This window comes from Nyctibius grandis, chromosome 1 (assembly GCF_013368605.1).
Source record: "Nyctibius grandis isolate bNycGra1 chromosome 1, bNycGra1.pri, whole genome shotgun sequence".
Lineage (NCBI taxonomy): Eukaryota > Metazoa > Chordata > Aves > Nyctibiiformes > Nyctibiidae > Nyctibius > Nyctibius grandis.
The window spans coordinates 65,030,795-65,050,293 of record NC_090658.1 but is presented as its reverse complement, the minus strand read 5'-3'; the positions used below and the strand labels follow the sequence as shown (position 1 = coordinate 65,050,293).

Here is a 19,499-nt window from a genome sequence, read left to right as displayed (position 1 = left end):
ACTTTTGTGTGCATAGAAAAATGTGCATTTTACAGTGCAAAGCATGAACAGAAATGATCCTCATGATATTCAGGGTATTTCTCTGTTAAACTGCAAGTGCTGATGTGAGAGCTTTCAAGGCAGGGTGTCTAGGAGAAAATACTCCCGACTCCAGCTTTCAACCAAAGTAGCTTTGACACACACAAGAACAGTGACAAGACCCTAAGCACCAAAAATCTTTTAAATGTGTAATGATGTACAGTATAAAGAAACGAACAAATCCATTTACCTTGTCAGCAGTATTAAGAGTATGCAGTTTTTTAAACCAGATATGATAGTTCTTTCCAAAATTTGGGGATAAGAAAAACAATTAAAGCTTGCTCCTTTCTATATACACTAGATAGGCATAGGATGTATGTACAGAATATGAAAATGGTAATCACCTATATACTATTCCTTGCTAGGGGTTGATAATGCTAGACCATATATTGGAATTGTACTCTGTAGCTCATCAGATTTCTTATTTTTCTCCTGATATTACTTTCCCTATATCTGATCTGTGAATGTTCTGATGAATTAAAATATAATACTCCTTTAAGCCTAGCTCTTACTGGGATTTTGCTGTGCTTACCAATAGCATGTAAGCGTGAACATAACTTCTTTTGGTACTATTTGTGCAGCTTTGTTTAAAAGCAGCCTTTTTGTTCTGTTGTACGTTGAATGTGATATGGCAGTCATCAATTAATTTTAAATGTCTTTTAGGCAGTCCATCAATGACAGATACAGGACAGTACTGTGAACATTCACTTCTTGTCTTGATTCTGAAATTATTTCACTAAGTATATAAAGAACAGAAAATACATATGTACCATGAATTTCTTTAAATCGTGGATGAAAGATACCCAACCCTTTCTGTGGTAGTTCTAAAGGTGCATTTTGCTTAACACAAATCTAAGAAAAACTGAAGCTCTGAGTTTTGTCTGAAAACCATTCTCAGCCTACACCTCACATCTGTTCTGAACTCTGTAAAGCAGCCAGTGGAAAATATAAATTAATACTTTCCATTGAGCAAGGCTTTCTATCTTGCTGCTGAGAACAGGATTAAGTATCTAGTGGGAACAGGAGAGGAATCTTTCCATTTCGCTGTACTTCTACACTATGAACAATGACATTCCTAAATTGCAAGGATATGTGATTTTCAATGGAAGTGATGGCAAGTGGTGTAGTGGCTTAGAACACTTGATATGTGAAGAGTGCATGAGACATCCATGACATGCCAAATCAGAACAAGACTTCAACGATGTACAATACTGAGGCGCTCCCTTTGGGAATTAAAATTGTTTTGCAGCAAATGAGGATAAACCAAAATCATCTGTTACCTGAATGCTTGTTAAAGTCTAGGTTTTAGAATAACTTATATACAACACAAATAGTGATCACTTATAATTTTCCTTTACTGTGGTCGTGTGTGTTTGGATGGTAATTATACTACAAACGGGCAGCTAGCTGTCTAAATAGCTGTTTGTGTCAACATAGTTTGGGAGGCAAACTTGTTTCCTCTAGCCCTCTGTGTGGCTGCACCTCCTTGTGTAAATAATTCCCCCAGAGTAGATTAGTTCACATAAAACTGGTTTCTCTTAATTCTTCAAAGCACCTGGAGCTCTGGGATGTATCGGTGCAAGAAAGGGCCTGGCCACAATTCTTCAGTATTGCATTTGGAGATGGTGAGGGGTGATACAGCAATACACACACACGATACCAAATAATATGGAGACAGTGATAAAACCAGTGCAGTACCCATGAAACTAGTCTTGTGCTCTGTATTACGCTGTCCTTGTGATCCAGCTTCCCTGAACCTCCACTTTCTTCTCGCTAAAGCTGTGGGGTATCACCAGCATGTTGTGCCATACCACTGTCTGCTCCTTCCTTCCACCCGGACAGAGGCAGTTAGAACTGAGCAGAGGTGCCTGCTTTGTAACATCAGTCCGTTGATCCCATGAAATGTTTCTGTACTGATGGTATCATGACTTCTTATGCCATCAGTATTGCTAAAATTTTAAAAGCCATGATTTCTTACTAGTTGGAGGGAGGTCATAGCCAAACTGTACACTTGAGCTGCATCCACTGAAGGTAACTGAAATCTAGTTCTAAATTCTTCCAGCTTTATGGAGAAATTGTTGATCATCTGTCAAGTGTCGGTGTACAGGTTTGTTTTGCTGCCTATTTTCTATGCGCAGCTTGGGTAATGTGCCACATTAGCTATGGCAACACAGCAAGCAGGAGAAGGGATAGGAGAGGGGCTGCTGAAGTTGTCTTAACCAGTATAGCGAAATATAAATGCAGAAGATGTCTTTAGTGAGGCTGTTTTGCTATGTATTTTACTGTTCATTTAAATTAATTGTGCAACCTCAGCAGACCTACAAATGTTGACTGTTTCATGTAAGATCGGAGTTACATCTTGTGGAAATGTACAGAAAAACAGAGACTTTCTCCGCTTTTTTCTTTTTATTGCTTGCTCTTATCTTTTACACTTAATTGCTAAGGAACTGATAGCTTCCACACAGCTGTTGTGGCTATCATACTGCTAATTATATCACTATCTGTACTTCATTTTAATCTCTCCTTATGGTCCTTCTCCAGGATGCTACTAAAGTTATGCAGTTAGTGGTCCTTTGAGATAAAAAGATCCTACAGCATCTGTTCTTTTACTTAATTTCAGAATGGATTTTTGCATGGAAAGACCAAATTTAACCAAAATGTTAGCTGCAAATGTTAAACCAATTTGAACTCCTTTACAGAGTTGGAGGGGGGAAGAGAGGTGACATTTCTTACTGGTGCTTATTGTATGTCTTTCCCAAACTGTTAAAATTAAACTTTCAGTGTATAAGTCAAAGCTAGCCGTTCATGACTAATGGTCACTCTTCGCCATTATCAGCACAAGTCTCATCCAAAGGTGTTTGGAAAGGTTGCTGTCAGGCATCACAACTCTGTAAAAGCTGCAAGTGTATGGAGAGGAAAATGCACTTTAATCTTTATTCTGAAGTACTGGGAAGAGGTGGGAGGCAGCAGTTTCTTAATAAATATGTTGCTTTTGCATTATATTTGATTCAGTGGCTTACAAATACTTGCTACATCTGAGAACCTCATCTTTTAGTCAATGTAGTGGATTTTGTTTCATTTCTGCATGATCAATAATTCTGTTTGAGAAGTGCCAGTGAATTGCACTAGTGAAACTCAATGGAAGACAACAGGATTTTGCAGCTGTTACCAAAATATGGTTTGGCTTATGGTTATCTGTGATTATATCCCAAAAGGAAGGAACTTAGCTTAACTCTGAGCTGAAGGATGAGTTTGAAGATTGGACAGGGTCATTAGAAAATACAGTTTCACTGCATGTAAATTGACTGCATTTGGGTCACCGTTAGTATCAGCAAAGAAAGGCATTTTGCGGTTCCAGTGTATCTTCTACAGAACTTAAGATTGACTTTACCGATTAAAAACAGTTCTTGAAAGACTCGGGAGATGTCTTTTCCCTTACCTGTAGAGTACAGAGGAATTGCTACAAATTCTGTGGAGGTTCCAAGGATTTATCTCGAACCTGCAACTCGCATCTCGATTTCCTTTACATCTTGCTGATGAAATGCATACTCAGAAGACTTGCATTTAGAAATGTGTAGCACAACTACCAAGTCATCTTCCTATTGCCCATGTCAGAGCAACAAAACAAATGCTGAGGCAGCTCCCTCGTTTTTAGATCAGTTCTTTGTGACATATCTTTGCAATCTGAAAAATAATGCCCCTCAAGTCTTTTATCTTTTCTCTTCTTAAGAAAGAAATGGATTTCTTAAGCAATATTTAGAACATCTGTTTCTGATGACTGTAGTTTGAACCTAGATCTTTATAAGAACTTCTGCTCCAGGGTTTGTTTTATTCAGTCTGTATTGGAAATAATAATTAAATCAATGTGTGTTTTTCAAAAGTAAATTAAAAAATGATCGGTGTTATTGCACATTGAAAATAAGAAGTTTTAATTTACAAACTCCCATCACTTTCACTCTCATGTGCAGTTCACCCCAGCAACTGTTGACCAAACAAAAGGCCACACTAGTGGCTCAGATTTTCTAGTACAAAATAGGTATTGAATGCATTTAAACTCCTGCATGATCCATTATGCACTTAACCAACCAGTTTTAATGATCACCTGTGAAAGTAATTTGAGGAGTAGCAAACCTAATAGCTTGCTTTATCTCCACTTCATCTCCATCCCACATGCTTACAGAGGATGCTCAGGACCCCTCAAAAATATGTAATAATGATATAAATAGACTATTAAATTCTGTATGAAAAGACACAGAAGATAAGAAATTAGAAGAGGAAGGGAAACAACACTAATGGAAGCAAAGAACTGAATACTTTTTCCGTTGTCTCTTCTACAGGAAAAAAGTCAGGTCTTATCAGTTTTATTTGAAAATGGGATGGGATGGAGAAAAGCTGAGAAGAGAAATGGGTCACTCTCAGACACATTTGCATATTATCCTATGATTTATTATGAGCACTCTGGAAGCTGAGTGGCACGATGATGCTTTCAGAAATACTCATCGAGAGAGGGCTATGCTTTCTTCTGGTTAAACCTCTTTATACAGAGGTTACTGAACTCATTTTAGTTGTTCTTTTGAATGTATTTAATCTTGGTTAGGGCTCGGGGGTTTATTACGCCTTCAAATATTGAAAAAAGTTAGCTACTAACTTGGGAGAATTCTCTTGTTTTCTTGCTTCTTCTGAACAGTAAAGAGGCAGAATGTCATGTGGGTAATTGCACTAGACTGAATGGATTGCTCTCGGGTGCTGGAAAAGGTCTAAGTCTATTGCAGAGCAAGATGATTGTGATGAATAGGAAGCAGAGGGCCTGTCAGAGGAGTAAATCAGTTAGTGAGTCAATGGAAATGGCTTTGATAAATGAATGGATGTCGATATTAAATCAATTGGTAGGAAACCTTGTTATACTGTGGAACAAGGATAAACACTTCAATAAAATACAGGATAGCTGTATTTGAGTTAATTTGAGTTAAACTATGATTTTCTAGTCAAACAATCAGCTTCCTGTGATGACTGCAGTTTTTCGTTTGTTTGCTTGCTTTTCGGCTTTACTTGAAGGGAAATACAGTGATCCCCATTTAATGTGCTTCAAATAGAGTTGCTTAAATCTCTACTTGCAGATAACTTGGCATGATGTTTATTCTGCAGTAATAACAGTACAGTACCCCCAGCATATATACTAGTACTGCAACTTTGCTACTGAAATAAAAGCATTAGAGACAAGTAGTAAATATCATTTTGTTAGACTGTCTTTGTCTCAGAGCTTTAGTTATAATTAAAATTACAAGGTTTAGAATAAGTTTTTGATGTAATTTACCAGTCAGTGTAAGGTAGAATATTCTTGTTTTACTATTAAGCTCTGGTTATTCTCCTTTTCCCTGCAATTTCTGATAGTTAAAAGTTGCTATAGTAGAATTTTATCCTATAGTTACAAGAGCAATTTAGTATTCATAAATGATAATGAAAATTGCATGGCATACGAGTGTCCAAAATATGCAATAGTATAAGGATGTTATAATTTATACAGTTCTTTGCAACTGAAATAAACTGTCTTCTACTCTGTTTGCATGTCAGCTTAAAAAAAAAAGATGTAAATCATGCACCTTCTAAATACTGAAATCAGTGAGGTTTGTTTCAATCTGAGAGTAAAATTTGTCCCCAAGACAGTGGACGTTTTCACAGAAAGACAAACCTCCGTGCCTTCGTGTTCCCACTGGCGAGGACTTTTATCAGGTATGTAAATAGAGCGAGTCCGTTTTCAGTTTTCCTTTGTCCTTCATCCTACCAGAGGAGGATTTTCTCCGTCTGTTAGTACCATCATCTCTTTGATCAAAATATAAACTCTAGGAACTTGTGGCTCTTTTTATGCCATATTTATTTACAGTGGTGTGGTGGATCAGCCCTCATCCCAATGGAATTCCCACTGCTATTTTAATATTTAATTAAGTAGCATTTAGTTTATTAAAAAAATTTGGGCTAAAGTGCTTTAAAGTATGTATTAAAAATGTCCATATGTCACATGAGAACTGATGTTTCTAAATACTTTTAAAGCACTTACATTCAATGTGCTATGTTCCCCTCTTCTGGGGAAAGGCATACAATGGTCATAAGACCATTGTGTAAGACAGATCATAAGAAAAAAGGCAAAATGAAAGGAGAAGACATTCTGTAAACTGATGCAGTAGCTGCATGAACAGGCACTTCTCTTTATCCCAGGGTTCATTTCAGTCATTTATATTTGAGGCAGTGATAATCTATGAGATACTGCAAAGGGGCCTATAGAAGCTGTCCATCAGTAAATGCTGCTTGTCACGCTGTTAGTTTACAGTTGTCCCCTTTCTCTTACAGTCTTGGCTATATTTTGGAGAAAGCATTACAGAGAAATGGAAATGCTACTGCATTTTATAATGCTGTTGTATGCTGTAGTGTCCCAGTTTCTCGTACATACCTGTTTGCTGTTCTTTGCATGTGTATTATTATCAAGGTTTCTGATATCAGTATTCTGATATCATACTTCCTGCTGCATGGGAGAACTTGATACACTGTTATTTGCTGTAGCTTTTATTTTCCTTTTGTTTGCTGGTTATGTTTTCATCTTTCATGTGCTATCATTAAGTCAATGAGTTGGGTTAATTACCGCAAGTGATCCTTTTCAAACTCCCCTTTAATATCCCCTGTTTATTTTTGGTGTTGCTAGATTAAATGGTTCTGTAACTATATTTCTTCAGAGGCTACTTCAAGGATGCTAATTAAATTGATAACAGGTGGGAATTCCCATGGGATTTTTTCCAAATGTTATCTCTGTTTCTTTATGAAAGTAGAACGTGTTGCCTATAGAAATACAGATATTGATACAGAGCTGTGGAAAATATTAAAAAACTGTGTTTTATGTGATTGCCAGTTTCTACATCGCATTTAGCAGAGAACTCAAATTTTCTTTTTGGTATGATTTGAGGGACTGCAATGCAGCAGAACATTGTATTACACAAAGCTCTATTATGTCGTATGAATAGACAGACACGTTGTCAAGAGATTTTTTTGATCCATTTAGATGTATATGGAAAGCACTTCAAATAACTAAGTAGAACCAGCTAAGGAAGCAATAACAATGAATAATAGTGCAGTATAGTAAACACAAAATGGGCTAATCATAGTCTGACATCAAATATTGAAGTTGGATTTCCAAATTTTTGGTGTGCAGCTGTTCATTCTGGCTCTAGAAGAGAACAGGAATTGCAGTCTGCAGCAGAAGGAAGCTTGTTGTGCAGAGGATCCAATACTGTATCCTTTGTGATCCCAACTAGAAAGGACATTGTAAAGATAATGCAAGATGGATTCAGCCAGATTCACTGGCATATATTTGGGGGGCTCATCAGCTCTTTCTCTTTAGCTCTCTTCTTTCTTCTTCCCTTTGCCTTAGTTCTTGTCTCCCACAGTATTTTGTGAATATATATTATAGGTCATCTACTTGAGTAATTGTCAGTGTGGTTAACCCTTTCACTTTGTTACAGACTCTGAAGTGCATTATCAACTAATTTTCAAACCTAAAGCACTCTATAGTCATCTTCTGTGGAATCTTGTTATTTATTAAAAACTTTTAATGTTATAGAATTAGGTTAACCTTCTGGTTTTGTGATTTTAGGTTCAAGCCTGCGTCTAGAATAGAGCTTGGGACTTGCAATTCAGAAAAGTTTCAGTTATATTGGAATCAGTTGCTGGGTTTGTAAGATGCCATTGGCACAAGTGGCACCACTTCTTATCAGACTAGTGGGGTCTAGGTAGTGCTTGAAGCAACATCACCACCCCCAGTTCTCAATGCTCATCAAACAGACATCTCTCTTCTCAACAAAAGACAATACAGTGCTCTTATAGCTTAGCAGTGTGAGACTCAAGTTCTGGTTTAATTCTTCAAGAAACTTCCTGTGTCGTTTTGGTCAACTTCTTTGGTTTTCCATTCCTCACCTCTCCATTAGGAAAATGTCTGTAACAATTTTCCATACCTGCAAGCATAAGAAAGTTGTTCAGATTTGATCATCAATGGTAAAAGGGTCCTGAGACCCTGTGAAGAGAAGAAACACCACAAGGTCTGGACTTCTGTGTGTCCTTCCTTCATTTTGTTCTCAGTTACGTTCTTTAGCCTAATTGGAACAATCAGTTGAAACCCAGAGTTTTCCCTGCTTTCCTCATGGGGAGTATAAAAAATAGAAGATTGTTGATTTTCATGCATCTCAGTGAACTTAAGACAAACTTTTAAAAAACCAAAGCAAAACCAACTGCATTATAATCAAATTTTAAGTTCCTTCTGTTTTTTTGTAAAAATGACACTTACGAAGGATCTAAATAGATTTTGTTTGCTTTATAGGTGGTGGACTGTGCTTGGGACGAACTAGTCAAGATCTATACTCCGTCGTGTCTGGCAGTTCCTGTCTAGAGAAAAAGTGAAGAAGATCTGACACACCAGGAACCTTTCTGTCTTCGCCCACAACCAGACTCGTGCTAAATTATCAACTGTGTCACTAATCTTAGTGTCTCTCTTTAAGTAAAACTCTGCTTGAACAGAGTGTTGTGCGCTTAAGCATGTTGAGATTTTAGGGCTTGTACTGTACAGGTAGCACTTGAGCCAGCAAAACATTCAACAGCTACTCAATGGCCGAAGAGTGGCCATAGCAGATATGAGCTGGTGTCTTTAGAGTAGAATCACCAACACAATTTTGTGATCTCTCTGGCTAATTATGAGAGCAGAGGCCTGAATCTTCTTGATGCTTACAAAGAATAAAAGTAACTGGCAGTGTATTTTGAGATAATGTCACTGTAGGAAAGAAAAAACTGGCTTTTCACTGTAAAGTACTGTAATGTCAACTGAGGTTTGTATCACTCAGATGCATTCATATTTATATGGTTTGCTGTGATTCATGTTGCATTATTTTCTTGTGCAATATGAAAAATACTCTTGATAGACAGTAAATGTCATAGTTTATAGCCAGCTGATTCGTTTGACCTTTTTGATTGCTGCTTCACAAAGATGGTAAAGATTATTTTCATACATTTTTTCTGTTAGATCTCCTTGAGTAAAACAGTTGATGAAGTCATGCAGAAAGACTCTGATGATAGAGAAAATGCTTAGGAAAAAATGAAATACATACAGCACTAATTGGATCACAATCCTCAAGGTGTGGAGATAGGACAACCATCTCTTCTATTAGACTTGTCTTCTATTTTTGCTTATAAAGTTTTTCCGAGAGATAGAAGAAGAATGTGGCCATATATTCAGTGTTTCTGGACCTCTGACAGCCTGGCCAAAGTGAGAGCTGATGTCCAGACCAGTTGAACCTACATAGATGCAGATTAACTGCATGACACAAGCATAGCAGATCCAGTGTGGACAAGCTATTATACTTACAAGAATATGCCCAACACGTTATAGGTATGTTGAGTACTTTGCATGCCCACTTTGACTCCTCAGCCCACATGCTGGTATTTTCATCTGAGTTTTGCTGGGGCAAGTAGAGATGTTCAGTTTTTATTCTTCTCCAGTTTCCTTTGAATACTCTTTCAGGATCCAACCATGATACTCCTGTAGTTCTCATTGGTGTATGTTAGGCTTCTCTCCTGGTTTCCTGCTAGCCTATTTTTTTTAACCTTCTTAAAGCTGTCTCCTGTCTGCTGTTACCCCATATCAACAATCTTTACTATCAAAAGACTCTTTGCAGGTCAGATCTTTGCAGATCTTTGGTCAGGTTTTCATAGTCTCCTGTTAATGAATGCTGTACGCTTCTGGGTTGCACCACTCATATATCAAGCAATAGCAGACACTGCCAGATCTGCTGGATGCTTTGAAGAAATGAAAGAAAGAATTCAGCAGAGCTAAGACCTGCAAGTTGCAAGGAAAGAATGGTTGTGCTATCTTGGAGAAAGAGCCAGGGAACTAGCATGTGGCCACAGGGAGATATGCATATATTGATTTGGTGCTAGGGCAAGACAGAGAGAAACCCTCTTCTACAACATGAGAATTTGGATCTTGATAGGATCTTATATTTTTCTGGCTCAGTGCAAACTGACCCCAGAATGCCATCTTCTCAAGCTGAATTAATAACAAAAGTAGATTTTCTTTTTTTTTGTGACAGTGTGTTGCACCAAATTCCAAATGTTTACTGCACTTTAATTCTGTGTGCTGAGGAATGATGCAATGATAAAGCTGTGCTGCATGCAGCTTTCGGCAATACCACAGGCCATAAAATCTATTTTAGGCATTAAAATTTATTATTTCAACTTTCATAGTTATTCCACTCTTCTGCTTTATCTCCCTTTTCTGCTTAGACTGCAAGTTACTTGTCTGAGTGAGTGGGACATTTTGGTGGTGGGTATGTATCTTATATGCGTGTTTCTGGGGAGAGGGAGGGAGGGGGATATTCCAGAACGCTGCCATAGCCTATCAGTTGGAAGGGCAAATTTAGAAAACCTAGCACAGGGGAGGAAAAAAATCGAATTCTGAACACACACACACACACACACACACACTCAACACGTGGATTAAACCTTTTCTGAACTGCCTTCTCTCCCCTCCTGTCATGGTTAGCTTCAGTGCTGAGGGTTGCTGCGTCCGCATTTAATTCTCTTGAAAAATGGGCACATCCAGAAGATGCACATAGTAAATAAAAACTGTGGCCTTCAATCTTCCTGAGTGATCTTTGAATGGTGAGAATGTGCTGTAACATTTCTGCACTGTAACAGAAAAACCAATCTGGCAATAGTTGTTGCTGATTCTTCGTTCTCAGGGAATGTTTGCTATAATTGTTTTAAAGAAATACTTTTTATTTTATGACCATAATACTAGTTTCTGATCTTTTTTTTCACTTACTGAAACAGACCTTTAACAACAACAATCTTAAAGATGTAATGTGTTCTACTTCTAAACTTGCTCCTGTGGAAGATTTTGGTTCAAGGGAGCCAATAGGTTTCTCCTTGGTTCAAGAAACATGTTGATTAATCATGTTCTAAAGGAGTGGATTTGCTGTTCTACAATGCCATTAAATTAATTACGCACAGTATCTTTGGCTACCCTCTTGTATTCACTTCCCCAGTTAAGAAATGTTGATCGAAAAGTAAATGCAGTGAAAGATATTGAGAGTATCTTATAAGTAACGAGTATCATAATCATGGTTTACGTCTTGTATAAATACTGTGTGACAGTCACATTTTTCCTCTGTACTTTGAGAGACCATACTTCAGGCAGCTTTGCCTAGCTGTATGTCCCATCAGGTCTGCATTTTGATAAAGGAAAGCTGCTTTAAATGATTCTTTGTGTCTGCTTGTGCAGACTACGTGTCAGTGATGAAGTGATCTCTTTCTTCTAGCCAATATGGTGCTGGCCTCAAATTTTGCTGCATAGACGTGGGTGTACTAAGCCTTTCAGTAGTACTGCTCAGTTTTGAATGTGATGGGGAATGGATACAACTCTGCACAACACTTCCCCTATATACCTCATGGTTGCATTAGACCCTAATTAAAGCAAACTCTCCATTAAACATTTTATATAGATCTTTACCATTTTCATCCAAGAAACCATTTTTAAAAATGATGCCCTTAGGAATTTGACATCAGTTTGCTCCATTTTTTTTTTTCTCTCACCCATGTCTGTACCTAAGTGAAGTGCAGGACTGAGCATAATTTGCATCAAAGGATTAGAGTTAAAGCATCGTAATAATCTCATTACTGTAAGGAAGCACAGAGCTATTCATTACTATGATCTGTGCCTCACTGCTAGGTCAAAATTTTGTAACAGCTTATGAACTGTTACTGTTCATAACAGCTTACGAACACTGCTGTCTCTGGACACAAGAACAGCTAGTGTGAGGGAAGTACCTTCACTACAGTGTCACATCAAATGATGTCTCTCTGTTGCTTTATCCAATTCCTTCCCAGTGAAGTGCAGGAGAACTTGTCTTTTCTGAGTGTGGAGTGGTGGAGAGGCAGTGGGAGACTAGTACTGGGCCTGGCCTGAATCCATGTTTACAAAGGGGTGGTTTGGCAAGGGACAGCACCTTCCCCTCTGCTCCCCCTTATAGACAAGACTAAAATTAGGAGTACCATGAGAGATGTTGCACGAGAAGCTGGCCTTGCAACACAGGTGAGTTCCAAGAGATAGGAAATGGTACTTGGGACATAGATGCTTGAGTTCCCAAATCTAGTGTTAGTGTGTCCTCATCTTGAGTACTGTGTGCAGTTCTGGGCCCCGCAATTTAAGAAGGATGCGAAGGTCCTTGAGTGTGTCCAGAAGAGGACAACAAAGCTGGTGAAAGGGCTGGAAGGCATGTCCTGTGAGGAGCAGCTAAGGACTTTGGGCTTGTCTAGTTTGGAGAAGAGGCTGAGAGGTGACCTCATTGCCCTCTGCAGCTTCCTGAGGAGGGGAAGCAGAGAGGGAGGTAGTGATCTCTTCTCCCTGGGATCTAGTGACAGGACGCGTGGGAATGGTTCAAAGCTGCACCAGGGGAGGTTCAGACTGGACATGAGAAAGCATTTCTTTCCCGAGAGGGTGGTCAGACACCGGAACAGGCTTCCTAGAGAGGTGGTTGATGTCCCAAGCCTGTCAGTGTTGGAAGAGGCATTTGGATAATGCACTTAACATGCTTTAACTTTTGGTTAGCCCTGAAGTGGTCAGGCAGTTGGACTAGATGATTGTCGTAGGTCCCTTCCAACTGAAACAGTTTAGTCTAGTCGAGTCTAGTCCATTCTAGTCTATTCGATTTTTGTTCTGATACGCTTGTTTTTCTGTTTCAGTCAGGGAAGTATTTAGCACCCACTGCAGACTTGCAGCCTGATCCTCTGCAATGTCAGAGACTCACTTCTCTAGTGATTATTTTACTGGTGAGGGGACAAAATGGTTTCTTCCAGAGGTTATGCTTAGGTGGAGCCCCAATTAACTACAGTATTTCCAGAAAGCACGATTAGATTTTTTTCATCTGTACTTACTTGGCAGAAAGAGATCTTTTTTCTCCCGTGTGCAAACACTGTCACAGTCATCCGCACGTTTCTTTAAATTGTGCTCTGTGTGGGCTTGGGATAAGTCCAAATGGAGGCTGGTATAAATGCATTGGCACAGTTCTTCAGTGGGTTTTGAAGCCAGACTTGGTCTCCAATAAGTTTAAATGAGAGTTTCAACCTTTAGACATCTTAATATTTCAGGCCACTTAACTGTGAGTTTACATTTTTTGCTGCAGTGCAGCTGATGAAGTGGGTGAAGGCCCCCGAGGTGGAGCTTCCCGTGACACCAGGGAGGTGACCACAACTGAGAAGTTATTTTGCGTGGAAACTTCTGGCTTTCGGTGAATGCTTTCTTCCCACCCTGAGTTAGTAAACATTAAACTTCCACGTGTCCTGATGGCATCCATGGCTTTTGTGATTGAGGTAACCTGAGAAATTCAGATAGGTATTACTCTCACCTTTTAAAAGGAGGCATACACACAGAGTCCTGGGGGTTTTTACTTTCAGTGTTTTAATATTTCAATCAGTGGAGTTTTTAATCTATAGAAATGTAAGTATGCAAATATTATTAAAACTAAAGATTTGCATGTAAAAGAAGATGAAAATACAACTGCCTTGGGAAGAACCAGAGAGAGAACAAAAAGGAAAATAAACTGTTGTGGAAAATAATTAGGGAACACTTAAAGTCAAAAGGGAAAAAGCCAATTTAAAATGATAGATATCAGAAGAATCCTCCCATAGATTCTGTAAATATGAAGAAGAGAAAAGGTGAAGGAGGAAAAGAGAGACTGCAGTTTTGAGTCAGGTGAGTATTCACAAAGTGAGTCTTGTTCTTGCATTAATGTCAGGCTCTGTAATGGGAATGGGGAAAGGAAGGAAGGTGAGAAAATGCCAGGCAAGAAAGAAGGAGTGAGAACAGTAGCTTGATAAAAAATGAATAAATTGAAGATTGAAAAATAAAAGGCAGGCAAGCTGGAGACAGCCTCTGATGAGAAAGAATATTTATCCAGAAATACATGTCAAAAAGTAGAAGGAAGCACTGCTATGTCTGCATCGTCACAGGCAGAGTCCACAGCAGCTGCTGGCCCCCTGCACAAGCACGGCTGATGGCACTGATGTGCAAGGTCGACCTGCACTCAGCTCCTGGCACCTGGAAGCAGACTGAAGGTTAGACTTCCAAACACCACTTCTGTTTCCATCCACGTTTACCCCAAAAGCTGAAAAAAAGAAGTTCCTTTAGTTTTTGCTTAGAGAATATTATTTCTCGTGGTTTAGCTCTGTTGATTAATTTCAACGGTACCCATGATTTCCTTTCCCTCATTACCAGTTTTCATCTTCAAACGCCCAAACCTTAACGTGTACCTCTGTTGGTGCATTTTATCAACCTTGCCCTGCCTCCTTGCCCTGCCTGTACCAGCTCCACTGCTATTTGTAGCCCAGGGAATTTATAACACATCCTCTTTGATGCAACTGATCCCTGTGACCACCGAGAGCCCCTTACTGCACCCAGGAATAACCCTGGGCATGCACGGCTCCTCTTGGTTCAGATGAAAAGCCCAGCGCTGTGGGTCCGGTGTGTTTTTCCTGCCGCTCCTCTGTGCTAGCATGGTCATTTCGGGCACGCTTCCTTGCCCGGCAGTCCTGCTCTTGTTGAGAGCTGTTGGCATCAGCGCCCCTTCCTGCGATTACTACAGGTCTCACCCAAACACCAAGCTGTACAAGGGTTTCCAGTGTAATTACTGGGAAGAAGTGTAGCTGGCTTTGGAAGCTGGGTCTGTCTAGTGAGGTCTATGAACTGAACTAAGACTAAAATGTAACACTTTTCTGCAGAAATCTCACAGAAAATAGTTGTGCCTTTTCGATACTGCTGAAAGGCACGCTGGGCTTGTGCTAAATTCCATACTGGCAATCCTTGTCAGGATCTGGCCCACTCTTTTTATAGTAAGTCTTCCGAATACAAGCTTCGGGTGTCAAGTGTGCCATTTTCATTCAAGCTGGTTCTTCCTAATACTGTTCCTGGGGAGAGGGGGGAGGCTGGTTTTGTTTAAAATAATAACTTTGCTAATCTCGTATTGATGTGTGAAAGGTAGTCTTACTGCTAACGAGAGAGACCTAACATGTATGATGTTAAAAGAAGGCTCAATGAATAGGAGTATGGTCCTTCATTCCCTTAGGTTGCCTGGCACTGCAGGAGACCGGTAGAGGACCGGCTGTCCGAGAGAACTGCTTTTGTTTTTCCTTAGAGTCGAGGTGATCTATTGCAGTCTCCTGTCAAAACCTTCATCTGGCAAGTCGAGAGAAGGGATTAGCTTATTTAAATTTTATCAGGCTTGAAAACATCACTTTCGAAGGCTCTGCGGGGTTACCGGTTTTTAGTGACTTCTCAAGGAAAGTCTCCCTGGTAGGACGGGTTCTCCCTGCTTTCTCAGCAGTGGTTCCCGTCTCCTCGCCGTTCCCCGCCGGAGAAGGGGCTCCCTTTGGCGAGTGGCAGGGCGAGCCAGGGGAGGCCGGGACCCCAACGCGAGGAAGAGGGGGGCTGCAGGAGGGATGCCGCCGGCAGGCTCAGTGGATGCTTTCTCCTGAGAGGCCGTACGCTTGTGGGGAGAGAAAAGCGGTACTGCCCTGCCTGTGCACGCGTGGGGGCTTGCACTGACCTCTCCGCTCCGGAAGACGTGGGGTTTCCTACGGGTCTCCCACATTATTTTCGGGCCGGTCGCGCTCCGCGGCGATGCTGCGGGCGCCCCGCGTTTATCCCCCCGGCTGAAAGCGCAGCGGTGCGCGCTGCCGCCGCCCGCCCCTCCTGCGCCCCGTCGGCTTTGGGAGGGCTGGCGGGCGGCGGGGGGCGGCTTCCCACCCCCGCGGAGCCGGGGCGTGCTCCAGGAGACACCGCGGGGTGAAGCTTGGGGGGACACCGGGGGCGGGATGACGGGGACACCGAAAGCGATGGAGGAGACACATTGGGGATGGCGGGGGGACACACCGGGGACGGCAGCGGGGAGGGGACAGGAGGGGCGGGGGCGCGGGGAGGAGGGGGGACACGTCGGGGGGCGGCCGCCCTGCCGGGAGCGTGTTCTGCCTCCGCCCGCCCCCTGCCTCCGCCCGTCCCCCCCCACGCCGCCGCCGCCGGCGGGGCGGGTGGCCGGGCGGGCGGCAGTGCCGCGGGCCCCGGCGGCGGGGCCGTGCGCGGGGAGGGAGGATGGTCCGGTGGCGGGGCCGGGCGCGGGGCGTCGCGGTGGCGGTGGCGCACGGGCTGTGCTCGGGCTCGCTGAACATCCTGCTGAAGTTCCTGCTGGCCCGCTACCACTTCGCCTTCCTGACGCTGCTGCAGTGCCTGAGCAGCGCGGCGGCGGCGCTGGGGCTGGAGGCGCTGCGGCGGCGGGGGCTGGCGGCACTGCCGCCCTTCGGGCCCCGCCTGGCGCGCCCCTTCGCCGCCGTGGCCGCCCTGGCCACGCTGCAGTCCACCCTCACCCTCTGGTCGCTGCGCGGCCTCAGCCTCCCCATGTACGTCGTCTTCAAGCGCTGCCTGCCCCTCGTCACCCTCCTCACCGGCGCCCTGGTGCTCCGCGACGGCATGCCCTCGCCCGGCGTCCTCGTCGCCGTCCTCATCACCACCTGCGGCGCCGCGCTGGCCGGTGAGTGCGACCGCGACCGCGACCGTGGCCGCACCGGAGGGACGGGACGGGACGGGGCGGGCGGCCGCGCCGCGGGGCGCCCCGACGGCGGCGCCGCCTCTGCACCGGCAGCCCCCGCCGCTCCGTCTGGGCTTCGGGGCGGGACGGGGCGGGCAGCGGCAGCCGAGGGGGAAAGGTGCGAGGATACGGGGGGCGTGCAACCCCGGGGGGGCAGCTGCAACCCCACCATGGCAGGCGCGACCTTGGGGGGGTGAATGCTGCCCGCTGTGACAGGTACAATCTTACAGGGCTCAGTGCAACCTCATGGGGGTAGATGCGTCCTTGTGGGGTCGGTGCAGCTCTATAGGGGCCGGTGTAAATCTATGGGAGTAGGTGCAACCTTATGGGAGTTGGTGCAACCTTATTGCAACCCTGTTAGGGAAGGTGCGACCCTATAGAGGGAGGTGTGATCTTATGGGGGGTGGGTGCAACCTTGCAGGGGTAGATGTAATCTTCTGGGGGCAACTGCAACCCTATGGGGGCAACTGCAGCCCTACTGGGGTAAGTGCAGTCATACAGGGGTAGGTGCAACCTTTGGGATCAGCTGCAACCCTATGGGGTGAGCGGCCCTACCTGTGTTGATTTCCAGCCGAGGTGGAGGTGGGGTGGGAGGCAAAGCTGGCCCTGTGTGGCCTGGCAACACTCCTGGATCGGGGGCTGCCCCAGGGAACTCGCATATGCACACAGTGAGTAGCTTAATCTGCAAAGAAGCCTGACAGGGGGCTCAGCAGGGAAGCTCTTGCTGTGAGGGCCCCACACAGCTTGGCCTTGCTGGGGGGAGCAGGAGGGCAGAAGGCGAGTCGGGGGGGCTGGAGGGCAGGCAGCCCGGCCAGCCGGAGCTGGCATGTGCCCGCGCTGGCAAGAGGATGCCCAGCGTTGCCATGTGTATGTGTGATTTCAGCTGCAAATCTCCCAAAGACATCTTCACAAAAGGGAGAATGCAATCTGATTTTGGCTGTGGGATTTAGGGGGAGAGCGGATGACATTCAATAGGTTTGCAGCACACACAGAGACACAAAAAGATGTATCCGTGGGGAGGTAAGTGTGTCCAGCCTTGGGAAAAGCATGACAAGTCTTAGGAGTTATGGAAAGGACACTGGTGCCTATTTCCTAAATATTCCCCCAGCCCAAAACGGTGCTCTCTTTCTGTCTCATGTGCAAAAACCATGCTTGTTTCTTTCTGTGACTCTCCTGACAGGAGCTGGTGACCTGACCGGGGATGCTATGGGCTATGTGACAGGTGTGCTGGCCGTGCTGATACACGCTGCCTACCTGGTGCTCATCCAGAAGACCAGTGTAGACAGTGAATACGGACCCCTGACAGCTCAGTACGCCATCGCTGTTTCGGCCACCCCTTTTCTCATCATCTGCTCCTTTGCCAGCATGGATTCCATCAACGTCTGGTCATTCCCAGGGTGGAAGGACCCTGCCATGGTGTGCATCTTTATCGCTTGCATCCTGATTAGCTGCGCCATGAACTTTACCACCCTCCACTGCACTTACATTAACTCGGCTGTGACCACCAGCTTCGTAGGGGTGGTGAAGAGCATAGCAACCATCACGGTGGGCATGGTGGCATTCAATGATGTGGAGCCCACAAAGTTATTTATAGCCGGTGTTGTGGTCAACACCTTGGGGTCTATCATTTACTGTGTGGCCAAGTACATCGAGACCAGACGGCAGAGCAATTACGAGGACCTGGAGAAAGAAGCTAGAGAAGAGGAGGGGAAAAGGCAGGCTGGGGACCAAGCCCTGTTTGCGATGGAGGCGATTTCCCAGGAGAAGGGGGCTGAGGAAGCAGCAGTGGAAGGATCAGATGCAGGGGACAGCCAGAGCGGAAAAGAAGAGAAGGACGTCACTGAGAAACCTGCCAAGGGACCAGCAGTCCAGGGAAAAGCCACCGGCACACAAGAAGTGGACAGGAGCTCGCTGAAGGACGCCTATCTTGGAGTATGGAGGTTGGTGAGGGGTGCTAATTATATAAAGAAGGATTATTTGATAGAAAATGAAGAGCTACCAAGCCCTTAAAAAGCAGGTTTGAAAACTGATTGCTTGAGGACAGACACCTGGTTCTCTGTACAGGGGGAAAGGCAGAGCATACATTTCCACATCAATGCTGACAAATCCAAATCACGCAGGATGACTTTACCTCATTGTCAAAAAGCAAAAGTTCAGAGTTTGCTCATGCTTCGGGCTTGCTTTCAGCTGCTTTCAGTGCATCAGTTTAGACCCACCACAGCTAAAGGTGCCAAGTCCTCTGCTGTGGGTACAGAGAGAGCTGGGTAACGGCAAGTCACGGGGCGCTTGCCCAGCAGCCTGGGCCACGGGGGACACCGGTACCATTAGGTTAGTTGGCAGTTCCAGTGACATGGCGGTGGCCTGTAGCTTAGGTTGTATCTGAAGCCTTGTGATTTTAACACCATTCGGAGGCTCTGTCGATATGCTTCCGTATCTGTATCCATCCAATTATAGGTACTCAATATAAATATATACCTGCAACATATAAGCTCCTATTAACTGTACATTTATGTGCTCCTCTGTGTCAATACAATTGCAACAGAGCTAGAGGTTGTGCCACTTCCAACTATATTGGTGTAAAATCACCCTCTTAACTGAAGAATTGAAACTCCCCCTGACTCTGTGGCCAGGCTGGGCCTTGTATCTGGTTTACATTGGGTGGTTTGTGTCTTCAGTAGAAATACTTTTGTCCTGCAGTGGTGTACATGAGAGCAGAACCACATCTGAACTTTTGAGAAGCTGTGGTCAGCAAAA

General features: G+C 43.8%; 2 protein-coding genes across 5 annotated transcripts in view; both read left to right on the top strand.

Moving 5' to 3' along the window:
- The window catches only part of PEX7 (peroxisomal biogenesis factor 7), a 45,494-nt gene extending 35,146 nt beyond the window's left edge, over window positions 1-10,348 (top strand). For 3 of the 4 annotated variants that reach the window (XM_068412520.1, XM_068412498.1, XM_068412507.1), the window contains one exon: window positions 8,438-10,348. In XM_068412520.1, the coding sequence (XP_068268621.1) occupies window positions 8,438-8,506 (69 nt within the window). In that variant the 3' untranslated portion in view covers window positions 8,507-10,348. Of the gene's footprint in view, window positions 1-5,738; window positions 5,809-8,437 lie in introns of all 4 variants that reach the window. The other variant, XR_011049202.1, reaches the window with a different exon arrangement.
- A 5,904-nt stretch (window positions 10,349-16,252) lies between these two features.
- SLC35D3 (solute carrier family 35 member D3) lies at window positions 16,253-18,755 on the top strand. The gene is made up of 2 exons (XM_068414956.1): window positions 16,253-16,688; window positions 17,926-18,755. The coding sequence occupies exons 1-2, from the start codon at window positions 16,253-16,255 to the stop codon at window positions 18,753-18,755; spliced, it is 1,266 nt and encodes a 421-aa protein (XP_068271057.1).
- Window positions 18,756-19,499: the final 744 nt, after the last annotated feature.